The sequence below is a fragment of the Dendrobates tinctorius genome, unplaced genomic scaffold (genome assembly GCF_039654945.1).
Source record: "Dendrobates tinctorius isolate UK_male_01 unplaced genomic scaffold, ASM3965494v1 ptg000326l, whole genome shotgun sequence".
In the NCBI taxonomy this organism is placed as follows: domain Eukaryota; kingdom Metazoa; phylum Chordata; class Amphibia; order Anura; family Dendrobatidae; genus Dendrobates; species Dendrobates tinctorius.
The window spans coordinates 6,271,601-6,298,246 of NW_027361993.1; the positions used below are offsets into that span (position 1 = coordinate 6,271,601).

At 41.3% G+C, this 26,646-nt stretch overlaps 1 protein-coding gene across 5 annotated transcripts in view; it reads right to left on the minus strand.

The window, feature by feature from the left end:
• Nucleotides 1-5,927: 5,927 nt before the first annotated feature.
• The window catches only part of PER3 (period circadian regulator 3), a 53,955-nt gene continuing 33,236 nt past the window's right edge, over nucleotides 5,928-26,646 (minus strand). For 2 of the 5 annotated variants that reach the window (XM_073561718.1, XM_073561719.1), the window contains exons 16-22: nucleotides 23,545-23,739; nucleotides 20,905-21,162; nucleotides 19,465-20,213; nucleotides 17,340-17,532; nucleotides 13,133-13,310; nucleotides 7,791-7,941; nucleotides 5,928-6,525 (exon numbers count right to left, since the gene is read on the minus strand). In XM_073561718.1, coding sequence (XP_073417819.1) covers nucleotides 6,349-6,525; nucleotides 7,791-7,941; nucleotides 13,133-13,310; nucleotides 17,340-17,532; nucleotides 19,465-20,213; nucleotides 20,905-21,162; nucleotides 23,545-23,739 — 1,901 coding nt within the window. In that variant the 3' untranslated portion in view covers nucleotides 5,928-6,348. Of the gene's footprint in view, nucleotides 6,526-7,790; nucleotides 7,942-13,132; nucleotides 13,311-16,571; nucleotides 17,151-17,339; nucleotides 17,533-19,464; nucleotides 20,214-20,904; nucleotides 21,163-23,544; nucleotides 23,740-26,646 lie in introns of those variants that run through there. The other 3 variants (XR_012227150.1, XM_073561721.1, XR_012227149.1) reach the window with 3 other exon arrangements.

Sequence of the window (26,646 nt, forward strand, 5' to 3'; positions counted from 1 at the left end):
TACGCTTCTTCAGTTAACATTTCAATCAGAATGTGTAAGCCGCATCATGGGGAAGCCACTTCTCAGACTTCAAAAGGTGGCCATTAATCTAGGCGACAATTAGTAAACTACAAAATTTGAAGTTCCTCTTTTGTGAACAGATAGGATTTTTAATTGGAAGTAAATTGCAAAATTGGCTTGTTTTTTTACAAGGACTTATCAGTTTTACCCATTTAATAAGTTGAGGCAAGACATCCTGCTTAATGGATATAACATACAGTATATGAGGGTTGCAGCATGTTCTGATTGATGGTAATATTACATTTTGAGAGTCCTCAGTGGTTGATACTTTTCAACTGAAAAGACGGTAACAAATTGCAAGCTTTCGAGATTACTCAGGTCTCTTCATCAGATTGATGGTGGCAGTATAAAAATACAGCTATTGTTCCACTTTGCTATACAAGAAAAAGGTAGGACAAATTAGCTAGTTTCCTAGTTATCCATGTGGTTCAGTCTCAAAGGAAATCTGTCCTCAGGTTTTTGCTACCACGATTGGGAACAGCATGATGTACAGTCAGAGACCTTGAACCCAGCAATGTGTCACTTACTTTACAAGTTGCTGCAGTTTTTACAAAAAACTGTTTTCGCTGCTGCAGATCTTAAATGTTATGCCCTGTATATCCCTGCCCACACCACTGATTAGCAGCTTTCTGTATACACTGTGCATAGGCAGAAAGCTGCCAATCAGTTTTGGAGGCCTGCTTGGACTACCTGGCCACAAGACAAATAGTCCTGTAGTGATTATCAGCAGGAGATTAAGTTATGATTTTATGAAGATTACACTGCGCAGTCCAGTAAGTGACACATCTTTGGAATCAGGGTCTCTGTATTACATTGTGTTCTCCTCAAATTAGGCAGTAAAAAAACCTTGTGAGATTCCTTTTAAGGCCAGGGTCACACTTGTGAGAGACTCGCACGAGTCTCACATCTCAATGCCCGGCCCTCGGGACCGGAGTTTGCGGCTGCATGTATTTCTATGTAACCGAGCGATCTGGTCCCGAGTGCCGGCGGCAGTGCTGGGTATTGAGATGTGAGACTCATGCGAGTTTCTCGCAAGTGTGACCCCGGCCTAATACATACAATGCCCTTTCCAGACTTTGGTGAAGAGCCTGCTCAGTAGGCCTTTAGGACGGCCAGTCTCTCGCTGTCTGCTGGGCACTGCAATACATGGCCAGCAAATCTACGACTCACACCAACAACTGCCATTTCTTTATCGCTTCATTGGGGGACACAGGAAACCATGGGTGTATGCTGCTGCCACTAGGAGGGTGACACTATGCAGAAAAAAGACCCGTGTCCACCTCCTACTGACACTAAGCTAAACTGAACATCCTACTTCCTGTCGGTAGGGTGTACAGTGCGGAGGAGGAGCTAACTTTTTTTCTGCATAGTGTCAGCCTCCTAGTGGCAGCAACATACACCCATGCTTTCCTGTGTCCCCCAATGAAGGCTCAGAGAAACAGATTTTACAGTAAGCAACTAAAAATCCTGTTTTTTTAGGGTATGTGCACACAGAGGCTTTTTTTCTGGAACAATGTCTGAAAAATTGCTCAAAACACACTTGTTTCTTCCTATTCATTTCTATCATTAAACCACTGCTGTTCGTATAGTCAAAAGGCTGCAGAAACCTCTTCAGGAAACAAAAAAAATCTCCCCAAAGAAGGAGCGTTTTTAGACATTTTTTCAACTAGAAAATTTGCAGTTTTTGATCACCTGAAAAAAGAAAAAAAATCTGCGTGCACATCCTTAGGTGGCCATATGAATCATAGCACAGTGCTCGGACTGGCCGGCGGCTCTCCCGACCTGACAGCTTCATAGAAATACCTGAAGCTGTCATACTTGGGTTGGGAGAACCGCCAGCCAGTCTGTGCACTGCATTCCAAACTCGTTTTGACTTATATGGTCATCTGACTGTGCCCCAAGAGAAATTTAAAAAGGGACTATTCACTTTTTGTGACAATTCTCATTTTTACTGATGTGTAAAAAAAATTACAAATAATTTTTTGCAATTGTTTCACTTTAAAAATGTTGTGCTTTTTATAGCCACCGAGTTGCACTGTCGATTGATGGCTGCAGATTGAGTTAAATTAGAATCTGTCAGTCAGCCCCCAAAATGGTGCAAAATTTTTAATGAAATCCAATTGCAGAATTTTTTTAGCCTTAAATACGTGCTTTACATAAAAAAAAACAACAAGATATCCCCAGAGGTATAGGACCCCTTTATCTAAAGCAGAGTTTTACATGGATGTGACAAAATGGAAAGTTGGGTAGTCAGTGTAGGCCTTTGGCATCTCCCTTGTAGTCCGCTGGGTTTTGGGGGTAGGAACGTTTGTGCTTGTAAAAAGGCTAAGGTTAGGCAGGGCACCCACAATGTGGCAATACGGAAGGGCCCACATACACCTGAAACTAAAAATATGAGCTATGGAGGCCAAGGGGCAGATAGGGACAGATGCTCATTTTGATGTCTTCCTGTACTCCATACATTATAAGATTTCATCATATTCCTTGACTAAGCCAGGGATAGTTACTGCTGGACTTTCCTGGAGCTGCTCTTTAAATCTGTAGAGCACAACACCCAACACACAGAAGCCTCAGAATGATTACATCCCACATGTCTAGACCCCAGATCAATAGATCTCTCACTGGATACAGGAGTCATCTTTTCATTCATTACTTCTTAGAAAATTATAAATCCCTGCCGACAGGTGACAACATGTGGAGAATGGATGGTTTCAGGTTCAGATTACACAGATCTAACTTTAGGTTTGAAAAAAAAAAAAAAAAAAATAACTCCAGGAGATTAGATAAGGTTTTCAGGTTTCTAAGGTTGTTATATGCCGACGACATCTTTAACAGGCAGATTTCGCTTCAAAAACAGACTGAAAAAACACTAACTAAAAGCTTAAAAATAAACCCATGTATTTTTATGTAAAAAAAAAAAAAAATTACTGTTCATACTTTTTTTTTGAGCGGGATTTAACGGATTCAATATTACACAAGATGGTAAGAGGTCGAAAAATGAACTGACCATTCTTCAGGAGGCTTCTGCACTTAAGACGCGCTACACTTAACAAGTCAATGAAAAGGCTCAAAGAGGCAAATGTTTTGTCAGAGTTATTGCCTGAAAAAAACAAATAGTGGCTTCTACATTACTGATTAGAATTGAAAACAACCATAAAAAAGGAGTATAAAATAAAGACTGCTTCAAAATGCTGGAAGAAATAAAACATATAAAAAGGTCACTGCTCAAAAAGGGAATAGACTGCTCAAAAAAATAAGTGTATGCATTCTTATTCACAAACTCGACATGGCAACAGATATTCCAGCCTAGGTTGACTGCACTACATTCCACAATTCTTTTGCAATTTTAGATTTTGTATCAAAAATGGGATTTTTTTTTTTGTCACTACACAAATTCTCAAATCGGGTTGAGGTCTGGGAATCGGGCTGGCCACTTCATAATAATTTGTTGGTCTGGAACCAGGATATTGCCCACTTGATGGCGGGTTTTGGGGTCGTCCTGTTGAAGCACCCATTTAAAGAGCATTTCTTCTTCAGCCTAAGGCAACATGACCAATTCCAGTATATATTCAAACTGATCCATGGTCCCTGGTATGCGATAAATGGGCCCAACTCCGTAGTATGAGAAACATCCCCAAACCATAGGTTTGCACCTCCATATTTTACAGTCTTCACAGTGTACTGTGGCTTGAATTCAGCGTTTACGGGTCATCTCAGACTGTCTGCGGTGGCCTTTAGATCCAATAAGAACAATCTTGCTTTCATCTGTACATAGAATGTTGCACCACTTCTCTTTAGGCCAGTCATTTTGTTCTTTGGAAAACTAACTTTTTCAACACATCTTTTTTTTCCAGCAATGTTACTTTATGAGCGTTTCTTGCAGATAGTTTGACCTCACGTAGGCATCTACTCACAGATGACTGAAGATCTTCTTTAATCTCCCTGTAGCGGATCATTGGTGCTTCTTTGCCATTCTTATGATCTATGTAAATGGTAGTATCTAATTTCTTACCACGTGTTTCAGTTTTTAGTTACCGATTTTAAGCATTGGAAATTTTTAGCTGAGCAGCCAATTATTTTCTGCACTGCTTTGTAAGTTTTCCCCTCTTCAATCAACATCTTGATCAGAGTTCTTTCTCCTTCAGCACAATGTCTAGAAAGACCAATTTTACTCACTGAGCAAGGGCTTAAAGTCAGCAGGTACAACATTTGCTGCCCTCCTTTAACTAAAACCCATAATTGAAAGCGGTTTCTTCACATAATGAATGACCTCACTAATTGAACTTCGCTCTGCTTTTAATTAGAACACCCCCTTTCATTAAATGAGTCAATTACACCTAGTGTGCATCTCATGTCTGTTGAGCCTGTTTGTTGCCCATTACGTTCCTACACCTAGTCATGATTTTTTTTTTCCCCATGTTGTATGATCCTCTCTGGCAAAAATAGAAATTAAGACACATTAGTGATGTTAGGACTGCTATTTGGCACATACGGTAAATGTATATACATACTTTCTGCTTAACTTTTCCATAACCGTTTCCATTCCAAGATGTTAGAGAGAATGTCCACTAAAAGTATATTATAATACACATACATACACACATCTCGAGGGCTGCGCTCAATATTTTGCTGGTAAAGACAGAAATAGGGTGGATATGTTCTCCTTATATCAGATCCCATTTGAATGAGTCATCTGTCAGAATGCAAATCCCCAGAGAAAGCAGGAAAGGCTGGAAAAGTTCTGATATTTGCAAAACTGCGAGCGTCACTGTGGAGTGCAACACAGGCTATAACTTGGCACAAGATAAGTAATGTACTTACAAGGGGTATTTAGAAACGCAGCAGGTGAACATGGACTTGGGGGCAATTATGTGTGATCAGCACGGACAGCACGGTGGCTCAGTGGTTAGCACTGCGGCGCCAGGGTCCTGGGTTGAAATCCCACCAAGGACATCTGCAAGGAGTTTGTATGTTCTCCCCATGTTTTTCGTGGGTTTCCTCTGTTTTTTTTTCTCCAGTTTCCTCCCACACTCCAAAGACATACTGATAGGGAATGGAGATTGTGAGCTCCAATGGGGACAGCGACGATAAGGTCTGTAAAGTTGTATGGAATTAATGGCGTATACCGTATTTTTTGGATTATGACGCACTTTTTTTTTTCCCCCCAAGAAAATTTGGGGGGTAAATTGGGTTGCTTCTTATAATGTGGATATACATTACCGGCTGCGGTGGAGCAGGGTCCCAGTGTCGCTGCTGGTGGAGGCAAGAGTGGAGCGTTGCTGCAGGCTGGAATGAGGGGGTGTTTTGATGTGCGCCACTGTGGGTGTTCGGTGGTGCGGGGGCTCTGCTGACATTTTGTGAAAGTCCAGAGCCCCCGCACTTACATGGTTTACTGTGCAGTGGACTCAGGGAAAATAGCTGCCGGGGCATGCGCAGATGGAGATCTTGGCACCAAGATCTCGGGAGATGCGATGTCAGCATGGAAATCTCATCTCCCGAGATCTTGGTGCCAAGATCTCCATCTGCGCATGCCCCGGCAGCTATTTTCCCTGAGCAATGTCAGCAGAGCCCCCGCACCACCGAACACCCGCAGCGGCACACATTGAAACACCCCCTCATCCCGGCCTGCAGCAATGCTCCACTCTTGCCTCCTCCAGCAGCGACCCTGCTTCACAGCAACCACCACCCCTGGTAAGCAATAAGACGCATGTATTATAAGAGGCACCACCATTTTATTAAAAGTTTTTTCCCTATTTTTCTCCTCAAAATTTGGGGTGCGTCTTATAATCCGCAAAATACGGAGTAAAATAAAGTAAATCCATTCAACATTTTTCAGGACGCAAGAAAAAATTCAAGTATAGACAAACTTAATCCTCAAAGTTCATTTTTATCAATATAGAAATTTACAAATAAAAAGAAAAACGAAACGTCTTGAAACCACTCACTCCGCTCTAGTACATGTTTAATGATATTTACAGACAGGACAAATGTACAAAAAAAAAATCCGGCTCAAAATAAAAAAAAAAAAAAAAGTTCACAGAAAATCAGAATGGATTTTCCAAAATAAGTCAGTGTGGGTCCACCAGGAAATGCTACCACTGTGTAGAAAGTCAGAATGGCAAACTTCAAAGTGGACTGTGAGTTTTGGCACAGGGTCGGTCATGAAACATAAAAGCGCTTGGCTTCTTTCCCTGGGCTGACATTTCCTCTTTGTGCGGCAATGAATGGCCTTAAATAAGAGTTTTATATACAAAATAAAAAATGTATATATACAAAGAAAAAAAAAAGTCATGTCTCTGAGTTAGATGTGTTTTCTCCTAGGTCACAGAGATTGAGCAGGCACGGAGTTTGTTGCGTCGTTGATTGTTCTGTCGCTTTGGTGGTGTCGTCTTCTTCCTCATTGTCTTCTTCTTTGTCTTTGAGATCATTATTTGCGGTGATGCCCTTCACACACATGATGCATCCCTGTTGGCATCAAAATACAGGCATTAGAGATTCTCACAATATTGCACTGTGGTGAGGAATTTACCTAGCTATACTTTTTTTATATTAATCCCTATTAAACAGGCCAGTATGTATTGTTCTCCTATAGATTTCATCTTTCACCTAGGACCTCCAAGGGTGAAGATATCCTGAAAGTTGGGAATCTCAATCTTTTAAAGACCTAGCAAATCCCAAAACCAGCCCCCCATATGTGCTCACCAAGGGGAGGTACATGGGAGTAACCTTGATCTCATAAAAAGCAGGGTTTGGGTTTTTGTGATGTCAGTTTTGGAAGACTCAGTACTCTGTGGTTGTGTCCATTGCTCTAAGGAGTGCTTTCCTCCACTAAGCTCCTAGCCATTTTGGTATCCCTCGTACACCATGTGATTGTATATACCGTATTGTTTAGTTTTCAATTTGTAACATCTTTGTATTTTTTTTTTTTTTTAAAATTATAAACACTGCCTACTTTTCAGGATTAAATACATAAAAATTTAATAGCACTCTTCCGCTTGCTTTGGAAACAATATCCCTGTAAGCAATACGCTATCTCAACAAGTGTCCAATTGGCCTATATAAAGAATTGGTGGTGGCAGCTAGTATTTCCTTTTGTTACTGTGGAGTTGGCAGTGACCAGATTGGGGCGCGTGCGTGCGTGCGTGTGTGTGAGTGTATATATATTTTTTTTTTCTTCCATGCGTTGGAATCGAAGGTGTATATACCATATGCTCACTGTGAGTTCCCCAATAACCAGCCTAATAGGAAAGATAACTACAGCCTCGTCCGTTACTCATCAATTGTGTAAGCGTCCTGACGACTGGAAGCAGCGGACTTGCATCCCCTGACACACTCAGACCAATGTTATGCTATGGGTGTAGTGTATATGTGTGGTGCTTTCCTCGGCGCAAGTAGGTCCGAGGAATAAAGTTTCACCATATCCAAACTGGATCTGATTTTCGAATTGCACTAGGTTATGCAACTAAGCGAGTCCATGGAAACCGTTGGACTGCACTCAGATGACCCGAGTGTAGTCTGATTTTCATGGACTAACATAATTGAGAAGATGGAGAAATGTTTTTTCCATCTTTTTCTCATCCGAAAGAATTGGACCACATGCTCATCACAGTCTGATCAGAGTGTGATTTGCATAATCGGCCCGATTCTCTCGGATGAGAGAACGAATGCTGGTGTGACCCTAGCCATAAGATGAGTATTTAAGGAATAAGAACTGAAATTGTAACCCGTACTTGAGTGTCTATCTCCTGGGGGATTGTCCGGTTTCGAATCCACGAATGCACCTCTGCCAGCTCCTCCTTTTGCGCTTCCGTGAACCAGGGCTGCTTGTTCCGCATGGCAGTCAGTTTCTCCAGATCTTGTTTCAACAAAGTCTCCCTATCCCTGTAAAAAAGGAAGGAGAACCCAGAAATAATCTATTAAAGCAAGGGTACATCTCAGCATCAGGAAGCAAGTAAAGAGGACTCGGCACTTTAAACAGATGAGGCAGACTTTTGTAACTAAATATATCATTCATGATCATTTAATGTTTGGGTGCAGCTGCCCTTAAGTACACACATTCATATTATAAAGTAAAGAAACCTAACACATACTCTGAAATTGTAACATCAGAAAGTCATGGCTTTATGGAAATCACAGGAGCCACAGAAATGTTAATAAGTAAATGATCTGTGGAATTATGGAAATCACAGAAATGTCAATATTGATGAGTTTATAATGAAATTTGGCAAAATCTACCAAATTAGTGAGCAATACAATAAGCATTTCAATTTCCTACAACTATAACCTCTTTAAAAAGGGGACCTACCACAGTAAGATCAACTCCTGAAAGCACATACAGTTAGGTCCATATATATTTGGACAGAGACAACATTTTTTAATTTTGGTTCTAGACATTACCACAATGAATTTTAAACAAAACAATTCAGATGCAGTTGAAGTTCAGACTTTCAGCTTTCATTTGAGGGTATCCACATTCAAATTGGATGAAGGGTTTAGGAGTTTCAGCTCCTTAACATGTGCCACCCTGTTTTTAAAGGGACCACATTGTGGTAATGTCTAGAACCAAAATTAGAAAAATGTTGTCTCTGTCCAAATATATATGGACCTAACTGTATATGGCCATTTGAAATGTAAATCCATTGTCACCTTCACATCTTCTATCTGTTGCTGCATTCTTGAGAAATTAACATTTACTGTTAAAGGGGATGGGTGGGGTGATACAATCAGTTTTTTTTCTACTTTATTTTATAATCTTAAAGAACTTGAACCTACTATGGTTGCCTATATATATACACACACACACACACACACATACACACACACATACATACATACATACATACACACACACGCTGAAGTACTGAAGTAATATAGTAGTTATCATGGCCTCCTATTAAGGACAGCCAAAGGCTCTAATGGCAGGCAGACTCGCCTTCATCGGACATTTGGCAGCAATAGCAACCCGCAATCGTGTTGGGATGATCGCTCCATGTCACGGCACCGCCCCATACAGTGCTGTGCAAATTAATTGGGACAAAGCATTTTTTTTAAAGGGAAGGTGCCGTGTTTTTTCATAATTTAATGTAAAAAAGAAAATAGTATAAAAAGATATTGTCCCCTAAGCTTGACTCAGTGGTGTGTATGGATTTTTTTTTTTTCTGTAGTAATGCAGCCATGCAGCCACTGGAGGCTGCCATCTTACCTCTCTGGCTGCTGAACGACACTTTCCATGCTCATTTACGGCAGTCCCTGGGCATAAGAGACAATAGTCGGCTCCCGACCCCTATCTGTATCATTGCATCATTGCAGCAGCATCAGCTGTGAACTGGGCACGCCGCTGTGGGCAGCTCAATTCACAGCTGTAGGTGTGGCCAGGCGCCATCTTATTAGAGCCCAGTGCTTTTCTTTTAGCTTCATTTACACTCCATTGCAAGCCCTGGATGCTGTACTGTTCCAGCATAACAGGGCTTGGATGTTCACTCTGCACAAACCAGCTGTAGGAGAGGAACCAGGACGAGCTCCTGGAGACCGAGCTGCTGTTTCCAAAACACCCCACCAGCTGCAGCCCCTGCTCTTGCAAAACATAGGAGGAGCTGCTCCCTGCTGTTTCAAAACACTTGGCAATCTGTTGGACATCTAATCCTCTCCTGTGTGATACTGACTGCTGAGCCCTGTATCTAATCCTCTCCTGTGTGATACTGTGTGCTGAGCCGTGTATCTAATCCTATCCTGTGTGATACTGCCTGCTGAGCCGTGTATCTAATCCTATCCTGTGTGATACTGACTGCTGAACCGTGTATCTAATCCTATCCCGTGCGATACTGCTCTCCTGAAATACTCTGTGCTGCTGTCACCCTGCTGGTTTTATGTGTGATCTACAGTGTCGGCAAAAAAAATCTTTACACTTGCGCAGCAAAAAAAAAAACTTTACATATAAAATCCACATCATAATTTCACTTTTTAAAAGTGTACACAATGGGGGAGATAATAAAAAACTGTCTAATATTAAAGCTGGCTTTGTTGCAAATATCAACCAATCAACGCTCAGTTTTCACTTCTCTGGTAAAGCGAAAGCTGCACTCTGATTGGTTGTTATGTGCAGCTCAGCCAGTTTTGCTATTAGGCAGTCTTTTATTATCTCCCTCAGTTTTTTATTATCTCCCACAATGGGTCGAAAGAAGCTTAAAATGGAAGAGAAATCCCGTGCCTTGACTCTGCTCGAGAAGGGGGATTCGGTGATTGCTGTAGCTAGAGATCTGGGAGTGTCAAGAGAAGCAATTTATCAACTGAAGCGGTCGGCGGCATCATTGCCTCCTGGGATGGTACCGCAGAGGAAGTCAGGCTCTGGCGCACCTAAGAAGACTTCACCAAGGACTGATAAGCTTCTGAAGCGTGAAGTGATGTCACATCCTTCTATAACTGCTGTTGAACTAAAAAACAAGTACCCTATGCTCCTCCAGAACATCGCAACTAGGACAATTCGTCACCGCCTGCAGAAGGACCTGGGTCTACCAAGTTGCCGTGCCGCAAAGAAGCCTCTGCTCACAGCAGCAATGAAGAAGAAAAGGCTTGCCTTTTGTAAGAAATATCAAGATTAGACATCTGAAGAGTGGAAGAAAGTGATGTTTAGTGATGAGAGCACTTTCAGGATGGTCAGGGGAGGCTCAAAGGTTGTGCGTCGTCCGAGTACAGTGTCACGGTATGACCCAAAATATACAGTTAAGACTGTTAAACACCCTGACAGTGTGATGGTGTGGGGTGCATTCAGTGGAAGCAGGGGCAGGGCAGGTTTGCACTTCCTTCCCAAGAAGGTAATTATGAAAGCAAGCAATTATATTACTGTTTTGGAAGAACACAAGCTTACTTTTTGGGTCATACATCAGGGTGATTACTTTATGCATGATAGAGCCCCTGTCCACAAAGCCAAGGCCGTGAGAAAGTTTCTCAGTGACCATAACATTAACATTTTAGAGTGGCCAGGTAATTCCCCTGACCTTAACCCCATAGAAAATGCCTGGAATTTAATGAAAAACAAGGTTCAAGAGACATGACCCAGCAACATCAACAATCTTAAGGAGGTGCTGAAGACACTGTGGGTAAACATGGTCTCCACATACTTAGCCAGACTTGCTGAATCCATGCCTAAACGACTGCAGATGGTGATAAAATGTAAGGGTGACATGACAAAATACTAATTGTAATAAAATATCCACACTAAAACACTTGAATCCACTTGAATATTAAGATTTTGTGGTTTCATTGAACTTGTAAAGATTTTTTTTGCCGGCACTGTACATTGTGGTATTGTGTGAAGTATATGGCGGTATTATGTGAGAACACTATGGCAGTATTATCTGCTAAAAGAGGACCCATTCTAAGGTAGTTCTGGCTAAGCACCTGCACACGGGTCAGGGGTAATAGTTAGGTGCAGTCAGGGGAGGGATGGTGAGGCAGCTGAAGAGAGGGGTCTCATTTTTATCGTTACTGAATGGCTCCATTTCCCCAAAGCCCGCTTCCCAGCGTCACCCCAGACTGCACCTGTCGCCTCGCTTTCACACATCGCCAGGACAGGATCTGAGGAGGGGAATGGGGTCTTTGCATGCAAAGTCTGGATCAGAACAGGCCATCAATCAGCAGAAATGTTTCCTGGATTTCTGTGGTGCTGTCACCCTGCTCCTCCCCCATATATCTCCCTCTGTGCCCCCCATAGACCAGCACACTGCTCTCCTGAAATACTCTGTGCTGCTGTCACCCTGCTCCCAGAATCCTTGCTGCCTGCCATCCTCGGTGACCGAAGACCCCATTCCTCTCCTCAGATCCTGTCCTGGCGATGTGTGAAAGCGAGGCAACAGGGGCCTAATGTATGGTGGAAGGAGCAGGGCGACAGCAGCACAGAGTATTTCAGGAGAGCAGTGTGCTGGTCTATGGGGGGCACCCTGTTCAGTGCCAGGGATTGTACATAGAGCGCTGTGTTTTATACACATGGATGGACCGTCTTCTTGTCTGCTCCACAGAAATCCAGGAAATATTTCTTCTGATTGATGGCCTGTTCTGATCCAGACTTTACGTGCAAAGACAGTCAGTAACTTTGCAGGCCCCATCAAAATGGCTGCTCACTGTGTTCCTAGATGTCATCCTCTTTTCCCTTAGCAAACACCCAGAAGGGGAGGAGAGGAGTGACACCACACCCATGTCAGCAGATTCCGCCCATAATTACTGCAGGGCAGTAATGTGAGCTAGTTGTACACTAGGTTTTTGTGCCAAATTTCAGTAGCAACTCCCCCTAGTGTTAAGAAGTGGAATTGCCAAACTTTTTAAAATTATTTTTCACATTTTGCAAAATTAAAAACAAATGATAATATATTTTAAGAACATGTAAACATTAATTCTTTGCATTTTTTCAATTGCTGAAAAAAATTTTTTTGGATGGCACCTTCCCTTTAAGTAAAATCGTAAGTTGGTTACCAGTCAGTGATTCAAACCAGTTTTAACTGCTTTGAACAGGCACTCACACCTGTTCAAAGCAGTTAAAACTGGTTTGAATCACTGACTGGTAACCAACTTACAATTTTACTTAAAAAAATGCTTTGTCCCAATTAATTTGCACAGCACTGTATGTGCGCTTTAAATGCTGCGGTCAGAGACTGACAGGCATTGAACTGGTTCACAGCAGCAGGTAGAACGCAAATCCACTTGCTGCTGTTGCAAATGATGGCAGTGTAAGTATATACATGGGGGAATAGATTGTAAACATAAATTGGGAAAGCTGACAACTTTCTTTTATATAACCCCACTTTATCATGAAGCTTAAAGTTGTATAAAAAAAAAAAAAAAAAAAAAAAAATCGATTCACCCACATTCTTGTGTTAAAACTTTTCATTTACATACAATGCATTTCCATGAGACATGTTTTTGTCTACCAATAGCCCCAACATTAACTCTCAATAAACGCCCGCGGTCATTGCTGGGGGGCAGCATTAGGACAGGGTGCATAGAAAAGTCAAAATTTGCCATTTTATTGTAGTGCCCCTATAAGCAGCACAATACTGGTTCCAGCCATTCCCATTCTTACCTCGCAGGAACCTGATACGTCATCATAATAGGGGTAGGTGTACGCTCGATCATAGTCCAAATGGAGTCTCTGGCAGCCTTGGGAAAAGAGTCCGCTTGCACAACCTCCTGACGTTTATGTCCCTTCTTGGAAGTATCGGAGGACTTGCTAGCGAAATACTTGCTACTGTTACTACTCCCTTTGATGCGTAATAGAGAAAAAAAAAAATGGAAAAAAAATAAATCTTGTGGTACTGTTATAATGAAGGCCGCCATTCTCATGCATACAGGTACACAGCTCACCATTATCCAGGTCTAGACCGTCAGATGATTACTAATGCTCAGAGTGCAAGCAATCTGCAGAACACGTACATAAATCACTGCCATTGTGTCCACTCTGAGCATCTGAAAGCAAAAAATAAAGGGGGGTTGAAATGGGGATTGCGGGTCCCTGCGCAGACTCTGTACAAAACCAAATAAATCTATGCAGATTTATCTGTCTGTCATCACTGCACGGCCTCCGCTGTCTCCCTTTCAAGCTCCATTTTCAGTCTGAGCTCCCTGGTCTGCGCTCGCCACAATGGACAGGCACAAATTAAGGGGCTCTACACCAAGAGCTTATTTCCCATAAGATCATGTATGTGGTGATGGGCTAATATTTATGAATACAGAGGTAATCAGAGATGCCCGTTCTTATGCCATCCCAGCATTACAGCTCGCTCACTGGGCGCAGCGTGCATGGGATTTCCAGGGTCACAAAAAAGAGTACATTAGACAAGTGCAGATTTTGCAGCCTCTATATATTATATATATAGCAAGTAGTGAGTAAAATCTCTCCCTCTGCCACATACATTACAGGGGAGCACCTTAGTGGAGAACCCCTTTAATATGTCCTGTTTAGAATAATGTAATGCGTAGCTGCACTGTTAATACAATTTGACATCTTCATATATTGCTGAGTAACTTCACAAATGATTTGCTTAACTTCAATTGTACTACACCATGTACTGCAGATATATCCAGAGCTGCATTCAGAGTTCTGCTGTTTGCACTCCACTGCGGGGGCTAGGAGTATAACCATAGAGGTGTTTATCCCACTCCTTACACGATTACTATACTTACTGTATAGCACCATTAATTCCAGAGCGCTGTACATATGCAGAGGGTTCACATACATATAACAGATATAAGCAGAAACTAAAAGGAGCAAACTAGTACAGATGGGATCCTGCCCTCACGGGCGTACAATCTGCAGGGTGGTGGGGAAGGAGACGGGAGGAAATGCAGCAGCTCCGGTGGTGGCGAGGTGAGAGCGGGGTAATTGCAGGCTGTAGGCGTTTCTGAAGAGAAGGAGTTTTCAGGTTGCAGCTGAAGACTGCAATCATGGAAGACAAATGAGTGCCAGAGTGTTGGGGATGCTCAGAGTACTTGTGCTGGTTCACACTGTCCAACCAAACAAAGCCACCCTCCATCTCCAAAGCTGCAATAACTGCATTTTTTGTAATGTAAAAGTATATTACACATCCCCACTTATCTCTAAAACACTGCCCTGCACCACTGCGCTCCAACATGTACATGCAGACAGAGTGGTGTACGGGCTTAATAGAAAGTCTATGAGCTGGCGCACCGCTCTGTGCATACAGAAGCACAGCGCTTCTTCCTCCTGAGCTCATCACTTCAGAGCAGTCTTTTTGATTGATCAGTAAAGGTCTCAGAATCCCAATCTGTTAAATGTGTAACAGAGGTAGAACAAAGGAAAAAAAAAATATTACACAGCTCCATAAATGCATCAAGTCGCAGAGTGCTCGGTATAAATGAAGACAGAAAGTAGCAAGTTGTGAGGCCGTGCTATAGCTTTCTGAATGCAGCTCTGGATGTGACTGGTGCAAAGGTTAATTTGCAAAGCATCTTAAAAATAAGCTCAAAAGCGAGCCTACTCTTTAATTAAACAGGTAGTTAAAATATATATTTGATTGTTTTTTTTTAACCCTTTAGGTGGCTACCAGGCAAACGTCACGTATAGCTGTTTAGTTATATATCAAAAAGATATATCCAAAGAGACAGCACATCAAAAATGACAATATTATCACAACCTTATGAAATCATGGGCTCCTTGACAAAGCTGCAACACCAAACAGGCAATTCTCTCTTCAAAGATTTCTGGGTATCCCTTTTAGCATGCATCTACAAGGGGCGCCTGAAAACTTCGAGGCCCACCCATGAAATCTTTTTTGCATGGTCTTGTTTTGCAATGCAGTATGTTATTTAGTTAGTTGAATGGTCTCATGAGCAATCTGGATTTATTTTTTTTGTTTCCGTTACAGCATTTTAAAGTTGGATCGCAAGGCTGAAATATGGAAATGGAGAAGTTGGCAAAGTGCACACATCGGCTGTTGCAATGGCTGCAATTCCACCTTCCACCAAGGTGCTATTTCATCTGTGGGAATAGGTGATAGTCCAAGGGAGCCAAGTCAGGGGAATAGGGCGGGTGCTGAAGCAGTTGGAAACCACAGGAGTGAATTGCAGCAGCCGATGTGTGAACTTTGCCAACTTCTCCATTTCCATATTTCAACCTTGCAACCCAACTTTAAATGCTGTAACGGGAACAAAAAAATCAAAATAAATCCAGATTGTTCATGAGACCATTCAACTAACTAAATAACATATTGCATTGCAAAACAAGACCATGCAAAAAAGATTTCATGTGTGGGCCTCGAAGTTTTTAGGCGCCCCTCGTAAATATCAAATTATTTACTATCAGGCTGACTAAGCTGTGCTAGGGAACGTCAAGAATATGCATGTATATGTACATATATATTCTATCCATCTGTGCTAGGGAACTGAAATCCGATGTCAAGAACTGGTATGTGTAGATCTTGACATCGCATTGAAGTTCCCTAGCAAAAAAAAAAAAAAAAAATTATTATATTATATATATATATATATATATATATATATATATATATATATATTTATTATTTCTTCTTTCACATCCTACATTATTCAATACAATGATCCAAATATGTCCATTAGAAGATTGCTGGGACAGCTTTTATCTTAGCATACAGAGGTAAGATCACGTCACCAAAAGAAAGCTGATACAGCATGCTGAAATAAAAGTTGTTCCGGCCGCTAACGGGAGTTTCCAGTGGACACGACTGACACCAGCGCGCCCCCAACAGCTCATCTTTTCTGCAGTTGGATTGTTGAATACAGATGGAATACTCCTTTCCATTAGGATCTCTCAGCAGCAGTTGTTCATTCAGCCTGTGGTTTTGTAATCTTTGCCAGGTGAGTTGTTCCCTACCTCCCATTATTTCTTTTCCTTACATTGGATGATGCCCTATGAGTGCAGATACTTATTTCTTCTTTAGATTACGATCAATACAGGTGTGATATTATTGTCATTTTTGGGTATGCACATTTATTGTGTTTTATGGTCTCCAACACTTGTGTAGTACCCTGGATTTTCTTATTAGAAGTGCCCCTTAATTGCTTTTCTATACATCCTAAAACAAAAAAAGAGAAGACTGTTACAATGCAAACGCCAGCTACATTACATAGAGCGTCCTAATGAAAAATGACCAACCTCTACACATGTCACAATATCTACTCCCGCACTGTACTTTACCCTACCAATGTCTGGATGTTATCCCTTTTAAAGGTGAATACAAACCAAACAAAAGACATAAATGTCAGGGTCACTCTGGGCAAGTGAAAGTGAAGGAAAGGACACATATGTTACCTGTAAAACACATTAGAAAAATTATCTTTAGTAAAGTAACCAAACAATGGTCAAAACTGGAAAGAAAAACAAAAGAAAACGGGGAAAAAAAAAAAAAGAAAAAAAAAAAAACAACCTAAAATTAGAAAGGTTTTAATAAGAGAAGTTTATGATTAGTGATTTTCACAACTGGTTAATTGTTGTTGAAAGACACAAAAGTAAGAGCCTTGACATAAAGCCGTCACAGGTTACTTACCCATGGCTCTTGGCTATATGGTCAATGCAACTAAGGTGATCTGTCCAGCCCTGCCACCACCTAGAATGTATGCGCTTTATTCAGTTATGCACCGATACCAAACAATCTGGTATACAGTTCAAAGCAGAACAAGACATATTAATTGTGCTGTTAAGTCCATTGTTTGAGCATCGTCAGACTAGGATAATGGATACTTACAATAACACACTACTTATTCAGGTGACCAGCAAACTTTCAGTCACTTCATACCTATGCCACTTCCTGAGGTCCCATTTGAGGTAGAACCGTTTGACCCAGACCTCAATGAGCTGGAGTTAGCAGATCCGCTTCCTGAAGCGGCCGATCCAGTGCCAGACTGGGAGTCCTCCTGTAGTAAGAGGTCGAAGAGTTCACTAGAAGCTGAATGGCTGTCATTGTTCCCGCTGTCCTCTCCCGTATCCACCTTAAAGAAGGAATACAAGAATGGCCGTGATCAGACGAAAATGAAGATCATCTATCCCATAAATATTGCATTGGAACCTTTCAATATTTTTACATTTATGTACAACTTCTAGAATACTGACACCTATATACAAAAATATATATATAGAAAGGTGGTAATATAGTGGTTATATTTTTGTACATAGTGGGCAGAATTATAGTAGTTATATTCTTGTACATAAGGGGTTATTGTACATAGGAGCAGTACTGGAGTCACACTAACCTGCGCAAAATACGCTCTGTATTTTACATGCGTAATACGGATGACAGACCCCTAAATAGTGCTCCGTATGTCATCCGTAATCAAGGTGTGGTCGCGTATTTTGCGCATGTCAGCATCCGTATGGCATCCGTATGGCGAGATTTTCTCACAGGCGTGCAAAATGGACATATAATGGAGCCCTCTGACAGGGTTTATAACAGAAACCAAAGAATAGATATAGACAAATAGAATGTGTATATATATATATATATATATATATATATATATATATATATATATATATATATATATATATATATATATATATATATATTCATTCATTCTATGTGTATATATCTATTCTTTCGTTTCTTTATTAAACCTGTCAGTATGAGTTTACTGTATCGTGCACTGAATTGCCGGCTTTGCTAAAAGACACTGGGTGCGTATTTCTCGCAAGTCACACGTGTATTCCGTGTGTAATGCGTATTTTTTGCGCACCCATAGACTTGCATTGGCGTATTACGGGCGTAGTACGCTGACAATCGCAGCATGCTGCGAGTGGCACGGAGCGTAGGATACGGAGGAGAAATATACGGCTGGTGCGAGTGACCCCATAGAAAATCATTTGTCCGTGTCTAATGCGTGCTTTTTGCGCCTCTCACTCTCCCGTATTCCTCGCCAGTGTGACTCCGGCCTTATAGTAGTTATATTCTTGTACATAGGGGCAGTATTATAGTAGTTATATTGTACATAAGGGGCAGTATTATAGTAGTTATATTCTAGTACATAGAGGCAGAGGCAGTATTATAGTAGTTATATTCTTGTACATAAGAGCAGTATTATAGTAGTTATATTCTTGTACATAAACGGCAGTATTATAGTAGTTATATTCTTGTACATAGGGGCAGTAATATAGAAGCTATATTCTTGTACATAGCAGCAGTATTATAGTAGTTACATTCTTGTATATAGGAGCAGTATTATAGTAGTTATATTCTTGTACATAGGAGCAGTATTATAGTAGTTATATTCTTGTACATAGGGGCAGTATTATAGTAATTATATTCTTGTCCATAGGGGCAGTGTTATAGTAGTTATATTCTTGCACATATGGGCAGTATTACAGTATAGCAAAAAGGAAAAAATTTTGGAAGTGGATAGAAAAAAAATATATACAATTTATTTATATCATTTTTTTTTTACATAAAAGGAGTTACATATATATTCAAGTGTGTTGGATTTTTTTTTCCTTTTGCTATGTGGTCAGTGATGCCACACTGAATCCGTACACCTGTACCTCAGTTGAGGGGCTATGTTCCTTCCTTTTCTGAGCAGTATTATAATAGTTATATTCACGTTCCTTACAAGCAGTATTATAATAGTTATATTTGTGTTCCTTACGAGCTGTATTATAGTAGTTATACGAGCAGTAATAATACTAGTTATATTCATGTTCCTTACGAACAGTATTATAGTAGTTATGACTACTATAATACTGCCTCATATACAAAAATACAATTACTATAATATTGACCAAATGTACAAATATACAACTACTATAATAATACTGCCCTACACATGAATAAGAATAAGGTATGAGCTAGAATACATTACTATGTAAATAGAATTACAATCTTTGCTGTACATAATGTTATGTCATGGTTACCCCAAACTAAAAACACAACTCACACATTTAATGTCTGCTTGGATTTCTGTTGTTGCTCCTTCGGTAAGCTCCGCTGGTTTTGGCAACTCTTCTTGGAGAAGGACGAGCTGTAATGGCGAACTACTTCTTGAGTTACTAAAAAGATGCGGATCATCACTCTGAACGTCCTGCTGTTCATCTGCTGACATGGGAGATGATGGGCGAGATGCTGGGTCCATAAAGTCTGTTGGAATTTGGGATGGCACCGTTTGGGGAGCAACTGGCATACCAGTGTATGGATATGAAGGTGGACATGGGTATTGAGCAGGTAAGAAAGGCTGAGGTATCTGCTGGTTGATGGGCGGGTACATATTATAATTGGGGAGGAACACAGCCATTAATGGGCCCATGTATGGGGAAGGGAATGCTGGGAATGGCTGCATGTTATAGGAGATGTTCGACTGTGGGATGGACTCAGGCGCTATGGATGAATTGGTACAGTCTCCTGCCATCGTGGTGCCCACGTGTGGTACCTGGAACCCTGGCATGGGATAAGCTGGTTGAATTGGAATCATCATTGGAGCTGGGAAGGTCATGTTTGAAGGACTTGGGTTTGAGACTTCAGACGGTGGCCAAGACTGTGGCAAAGGTCCTTGCCTTCGCGGTCGTGGTGGTAGATTAGGGTGAGATCCGTTACTGTCCGATGATTCCATAGGTTTTTGCCTCTTGTGTTTGCTTTGCTTTTTACCTTTTTTCCATGCAGCCGGAGTAGTGCGCTGAGGTAAATATTCTCCTGAGAATACAAAGCCAATAAAATCCCAAGAGTTATGGAAACTGGAATGGTAATGTAATTAACACCTTCCTGCACCATGCCATACTGTTATGGCGCTGGAATAGAGTGGGCTTAAGCGCTGTGTCCATGCCATCTGTGTTGGCTGGGATCAGGGTTAATGCCAACGCTTGCCATTTTGTCATTCAAAGCCTAGAAAAACACCTCTTATCTGACATCACCTCATCATAACCCTTACTATAAAATGAGCATGTTATTGATCTTGCAAGGTGAAAGGCAGAAAAAATGGAATAAAAAATAAACAAGAAGTCGTCGGTACTGCAAAATGGTACCAACATAAAACTACAAGTAGTCCAATAAAAAAATCCCACATACTGCTGTATCGAAAAAAAATGGAAAAACCTTTGGGGAAATTTTTTTTTATAATTAAATAAATAAATTTTGGGCTGAAATCAGCTGATGGGAGTGTTTGTAACCTTTTTGGTAGTCTTTCTAAGCGGGTTACTGGAACCCATAATATTTAGCAAAAAGATGGTTCTTTTTGGCAAGGCACCACACCAAAACATCTCCTAGCTTAAGCGTTCTTCACAAAAACTAAAGTTTGCCCCCGTTCACCCCTTGGTGGAAAGCCAAAGCGATAACTACGCTGGGCATTATCAGGATACAAAACAACACAGTCAGCCATGATGGCTACCTTGTAAACCTTGTTCATGGGAGCAGGCTTTGCTCCGGCTATCCTGCTGAAGGTAACTACTGTATGGAGACTGCATGATCCTCTGCCGGAATCTGTGTACATAGTTCTGCTCCTCTTTCTGCGTATGGGCAGACAGGACCTCCTTGGTTAATCCGACCTGCTTAAACTCCTCTGGGGATACACTGGAGCCCGCAGCTTGAGAAGATTTCATATCTATCTGTTCACTACCAGCTGTAGCATCTTCTATGGCTGTCACCTCTGGAGAGGAAGGCAAGTAACAGGGTTATTTGTCCAAATTACATGTCCATAAAACCAGCACAGCACAGGAAACAAAGGTAAACAGTGGCAATAATCAAACTAAATTCAGCAAACAAAAAAGCAGAAAAAATACAACAAATCTCAAGAATGATCAGCAGCTTTGTGTGGACTACAGGGGTCAATATGAGTTATGGCTGCAGACATGGGGCTGGGTGAAGCTTTCTAATAAACACCCTGCTCAGAGACTCTGCCTCCTCTGTACAAGGTATATGGGGATCATGGCATAAAGGGAATCTGTCAGCAGGAAAATACAGTCCAATTTGCAGCCATCATGTTATAAAGTAGGGGGAGCAGAGCAGAACAATGTATGGTTTTGTGTGAAAGGATCCAGTATGACCTGTGATTTCATCATTTAATCCTCTCCTCTTCCTGGAATTTGGGGTCCAGTGGGCGGTCCTATCAGTGATTGACAGCTATCCCTGTATGCACACTTATACAAAGAAAGCGTCATTGATTGGAATTTGGGGTCCAGTGGGCGATCCCATCAGTGACTGACAGTTTTCTTTGTATAAGTGTGCATGCAGGGATAGCTGTCAGTCACTGATAGGACCGCCCACCGGGCCCCAAATCCCAGGAAGAGGAGAGGATTAAATGATGAAATCACAGGTCATACTGGATCCTTTCACACAAAACCATACATTGTTCTGCTCTGCTCCCCCTGCTTTATAACATGATGGCTGCAAATTGGACTGTATTTTCCTGCTGACAGATTCCCTTTAAAGGGAATCTGTCACCCCTTTTTTGAGATGTCATATAATGATATCATTCAATTGTGTGTCACATAAGGATTCTCTTAGTACTTTTGCTTCCCCCTGACCCCGCACCTTTCATGCATAAATACCTTTTTTATATCGGTTCAGATGTATGTAAACTGCCGCTGTCCGGTCCGCTGGGCGGGGCTTATTCAACTGCTCCCCCTCCCTGTCTTACTCTACACAAGAAGAAATGCATAGAGAAAGACAGGGAGGGGGGAGCAGGTGAATAAGCCCCGCCCAGCAGACCGGACAGCGACAGTTTACATACATCTGAACCGATATAAAAAAGGTATTTATGCATGAAAGGTGCGGGGTCAGGGGGAAGCAAAAGTACTAAGAGAATCCTTATGTGACACACAATTAAATGATATCATTATATGATATCTCAAAAGGGGTGACAGATTCCCTTTAAAGGTTCTCCTCCCCAGTTTTATAAAAACACAAAAATGTTATGCACCCTTCTAATCTAGTTTGCAATTCCGTTCCTCACCATCTAATCAGATCTCTGCTTCCAATGATGGCATTGTTATTTACATGCAGAAGCTAAAAGCTGTTTAGACGTGATACTTATCACAGCTGCGGCGTGCACAACTTATCAGCTTCTGCTTATAAACAAGACGGCTTCTATTCACCGACAGCAAAAAGACTGAAGACGGCAAGGAATTAAAAGCAAAAGTAAAAAAAACAGACAGTGCACTTATTAGAACGTTTCACACCACTTCCATAGTCCCCGTAATTGGATTTTGTGCTAGTAGGAAACCCAACAGAGGTTTCTCATGACCGGTCAGATAAAAAAAAAAAAAAGAAAAAAAAAAAAAATGAAAGTAAGGGAGGGTGGAGACATCCATATCAGTTTCCCTCATCCCTCTATACATTTATCCAAATCATAAAGACATGGAAAAAATATATATATTTGTTGCAAATGACTATGAAAAAATTTCACCAATTTTTGGCTTTGGCACATTTCACAAATACACAAAAAAATTATAATTTCCATCGAGTTAAGTTTTTTGATCTTCCTTGAAATCTTTTATTTTTTCTTACATTGTTATAAATATGCAGTGCAGCGAAATGGTAACTGGTGGAGAACAGCCCTTTATGGACATTAGACGATTTTATTAACCCCTCAGTCTGCAGTCTAGCAGATCTGAATTAGAAAAAAAAAAGGTTTTAAACCAGGCGTTAAGCAGCACATAGACGTCAGATGTCCAATAGTGTAATGTCTATGGGGCCGCCAGATCTTATGCCAAAAAATAGATCTGTGGTGTGAAATTGCTCCTGGTAACAAGGAGTCTACAATACCCAACTGCTGCTCACCATCTGCATAACTTAGTTTTTTTTTAATGGTTAGCTTGGCTACAGCCAGCTTTATTTTGTGCTGAAATCCAAGAAGGCTTTAGCTAGAGGCTTCCCTTATATTTTGAGTCTTATGAAGCAAGTAAGTGTGGCTTGTTCCTCGAGCACAACCCTGCAAACTAAGAGTCAAATGCATTAAGCATAAGTCAAACATAATAATCTGCAGAAAAAAGAAAGAACTTGTGAAGTTCTCTCCCGGAATGTAACCCACCTGACTCGGGCCGAGGAACATGTACAATGGTACTGCTGTAGCTACACTGGCTGGTGACTGAAACCACACTCATTGCCTTGATGGACAGGGTAAGGTCGGTCAGTGGAGCTCCCACCACAGCGGCTGTTGTCTGAGCATCGGCGGTGACCATCGATTCTGCTGATAACTGACTCGTGGACATTGGCGCTGGAACATCTTGCAACGATACAAGAAAGTTGAGGACACTTGAATTTTTTTTCACTTAAATATCCAGATTTCTTTCCTAATTTGTGCAAACGTATGAAGGGATCCTCAGCCAGTACAGTAACATTCCCATAAAACTGCAAAGCTTCAAGGTGGCAAAGTATCAGAAAGGTAAAGTTACTGGAAGTTGTCCCACTGCATCAGAATTTGAGAGGAGCGGTTACTTTAAAACGGCTATTCCCAAAATGTTAAGTTATCCACTATCCCAGAATATACTGAATGCTGTAGATCTGACCGTTGGGTTCCTCCCCATGATCACAAGAACCGTGCTCTTGAATCTGAGATCTGCAAAGCCCAACCTTGAACGGAGCGGAAATGCTCATGTTCAACCTTGGGGCTGCATTCAACATCTATAGTACTGCTGGGCAAAGCGAGCACTGCAAGCCCTGATCTCAGCATTGCAGCTGTGGACTGGGAGAAGACCCAGCGGTTGGATCAACAGCAATCGGTAAGTTATGGATCCCTTAAACCCTTAGTGACAGAGCCAATTTGGCACTTAAAGATCAAGCCAATTTTTACAATTCTGACCACTGTCACTTTATGAGGTTATAGCTCCGGAATGCATCAAGGGATACTACTCATTCCAAGAATGTTTTTCTTCGCTACATATTATACTTCATTCATGTTAGTGGAAAAATTTCTTCGATTTGACGCGTTTAAGAAGGGAAAAAAAAAAAAAGAAATTTGGCAAAAATTTTGAAAATTTTGCAATTTTCAAGCAATTTTTGTGCCCTTAAATCAGAGTCATATCGCACAAAATAGATAATAAATAACATTTCCCACATGTCTACTTTACATCAGCACAATTTTGGAAACCTAAATTTTTTTTTTTGTTAGGACGTTATAAGGGTTAAAAATTGACCAGCGATTTCTCATTTTTCCAACAAACTTTACAAAACCATTTTTTTAGGGACCACCTCAGATTTGAAGCGAGTTTGGGGGGTCAATATGACAGAAAATACCCAAGAGTGACACCATTCTAAAAACTGCACCCCTCAAGGTGAGCAAAACCACATTCAAGAAGTTTATTAACCCTTCAGGTGCTTCACAAAAATTAAAGCAATATGGAAGGAAAAAAAATGAACATTTTACTTTTTTTTTTTCACAAAAAAATTTACTTTGGAACCAAACTTTACTTTTACAAGGGTATCAAGAGAAAATGGACCACAAAATTTGTTGTGCAATTTCTCTTGAGTACGCCAATACCCCATATGTGGGGGAAAGCCACTGTTTGGGCGCATGGCAGGGCTCGGAAGGGAGGGAGCACCGTTTGACTTTTTGAACGCAAAATTGTCTGGAATCAATGGCGGGCGCCATGTTGCGTTTGGAGACTCCCTAATGTACCTAAACAGTGGAACCCCCCAATTCTAACTCCAACCCTAACACAGCCCTAATACCAACAAATCCCTAACCCCAACTCCAATTATAATCCCAACCATAACCCTAGATCCAACCCTAACATTGGCTAGAACCCCAACCCTAATGGAAAAATGGAAATATATTTTTTAATTTTGTTATTTTTACCTAAGGGGGTGATAAAGGGGGGTTTGATTTACTATTTTTTTTTATTTTGATCACTGTGATAGACCCTATCTCAGTGATCAAAATGAACCAATAGGAAAAATCTCCTATTGTTGCCGGGTGCCGGCCATTTTCTTCCTGGAAGAAGATGTCGACAGCTGTAGGACATTACCAGGGGATGCAGGAGGGTTCAGGGACACCGGAGGTACCGGGGGACCCCATTTCTCTCTCCTCTGATGTGCTAGATCATATCAGAGGAGAAATTAAATTGAAAATCAAACTTTTGCTTTGCGGTCGCCGTTATTCCGTGAATAACTGTGATCACAACACTGTGGTCGATAAAAAGAGACCCATATGTTCCCTGAGGTCTCGGCTACCTCCGGGTAGCCGAGACACCGGAGACTTTCCGACGCTGGGGGGCGCTATACACTTATTTGTCAGCGCAGTTAAAAAGCGGCGCTGAGAAATAAGTACTCTTAACTGCCGCTGTTAAAAGGCGTATCGACAGTCGTTAAGTGCATTACGGATAGAGGATAGCTTAACATTTAGGGAATAAACCTTCAAAGTGTAATTAATGATGCATCGGAGACGTATCCACTCAGTTAGCAAACTCTCCCAATCATTTAGCTTCATGGTGGCACCAGTAATCTGTGAATCAGTGGTGTTACCACCACTAATCAGTGCCTTTACTATTTCCCTAAACAAAAAACAACCTAATCTGCAGGTTAGGCCACGTTCACACTATCAGTATTTGGTCAGTATTTTACATCAGTATTTGTAAGTCAAAGTCAGCAGTGGGTGATAAATCCAGAAGTGGTGACGTGATTCTATTATACTTTTCCTCTGATTGTTCCACTCCTGATTTTGGCTTACAAATACTGACCGAATACTGAACGTGTGAACGTGGCCTTACCGTGAGATACCATGAAGCTGAAGCCTAGCGCTGCAGGTTTCTTTCAGACATAGAAGAGTCCTGTCTGAAGAGCTCAGCAGTTCCTCTCTACAAAAAACAAAATAAATAAAAAAAGAGCTCTGCTAAGAAAGAAGTTTCTCAGAGAGCCACACGGCTAAAGAGGCCCTTGCAGCACTTGGGATCCTTGGCTATTTTCTTAGCAACATGGCATTAGGCGAGTTTAACTTTCCACAGTTTCTTCACAAATTTGCACACAATCTCCCTCTTGTTCAGCAGTGGAATTTTGATGACCCGAGAGACTCGACATGGACATCTATGAAAGCACAATGCTTGGCAATTGGGGTCCAGTCTAAAGCCTTATTAATGGATCTGTCCTTTTAAACTCGTCAGATTTGTGTGTGGAAGAACAATGCAGATGTGAAAAG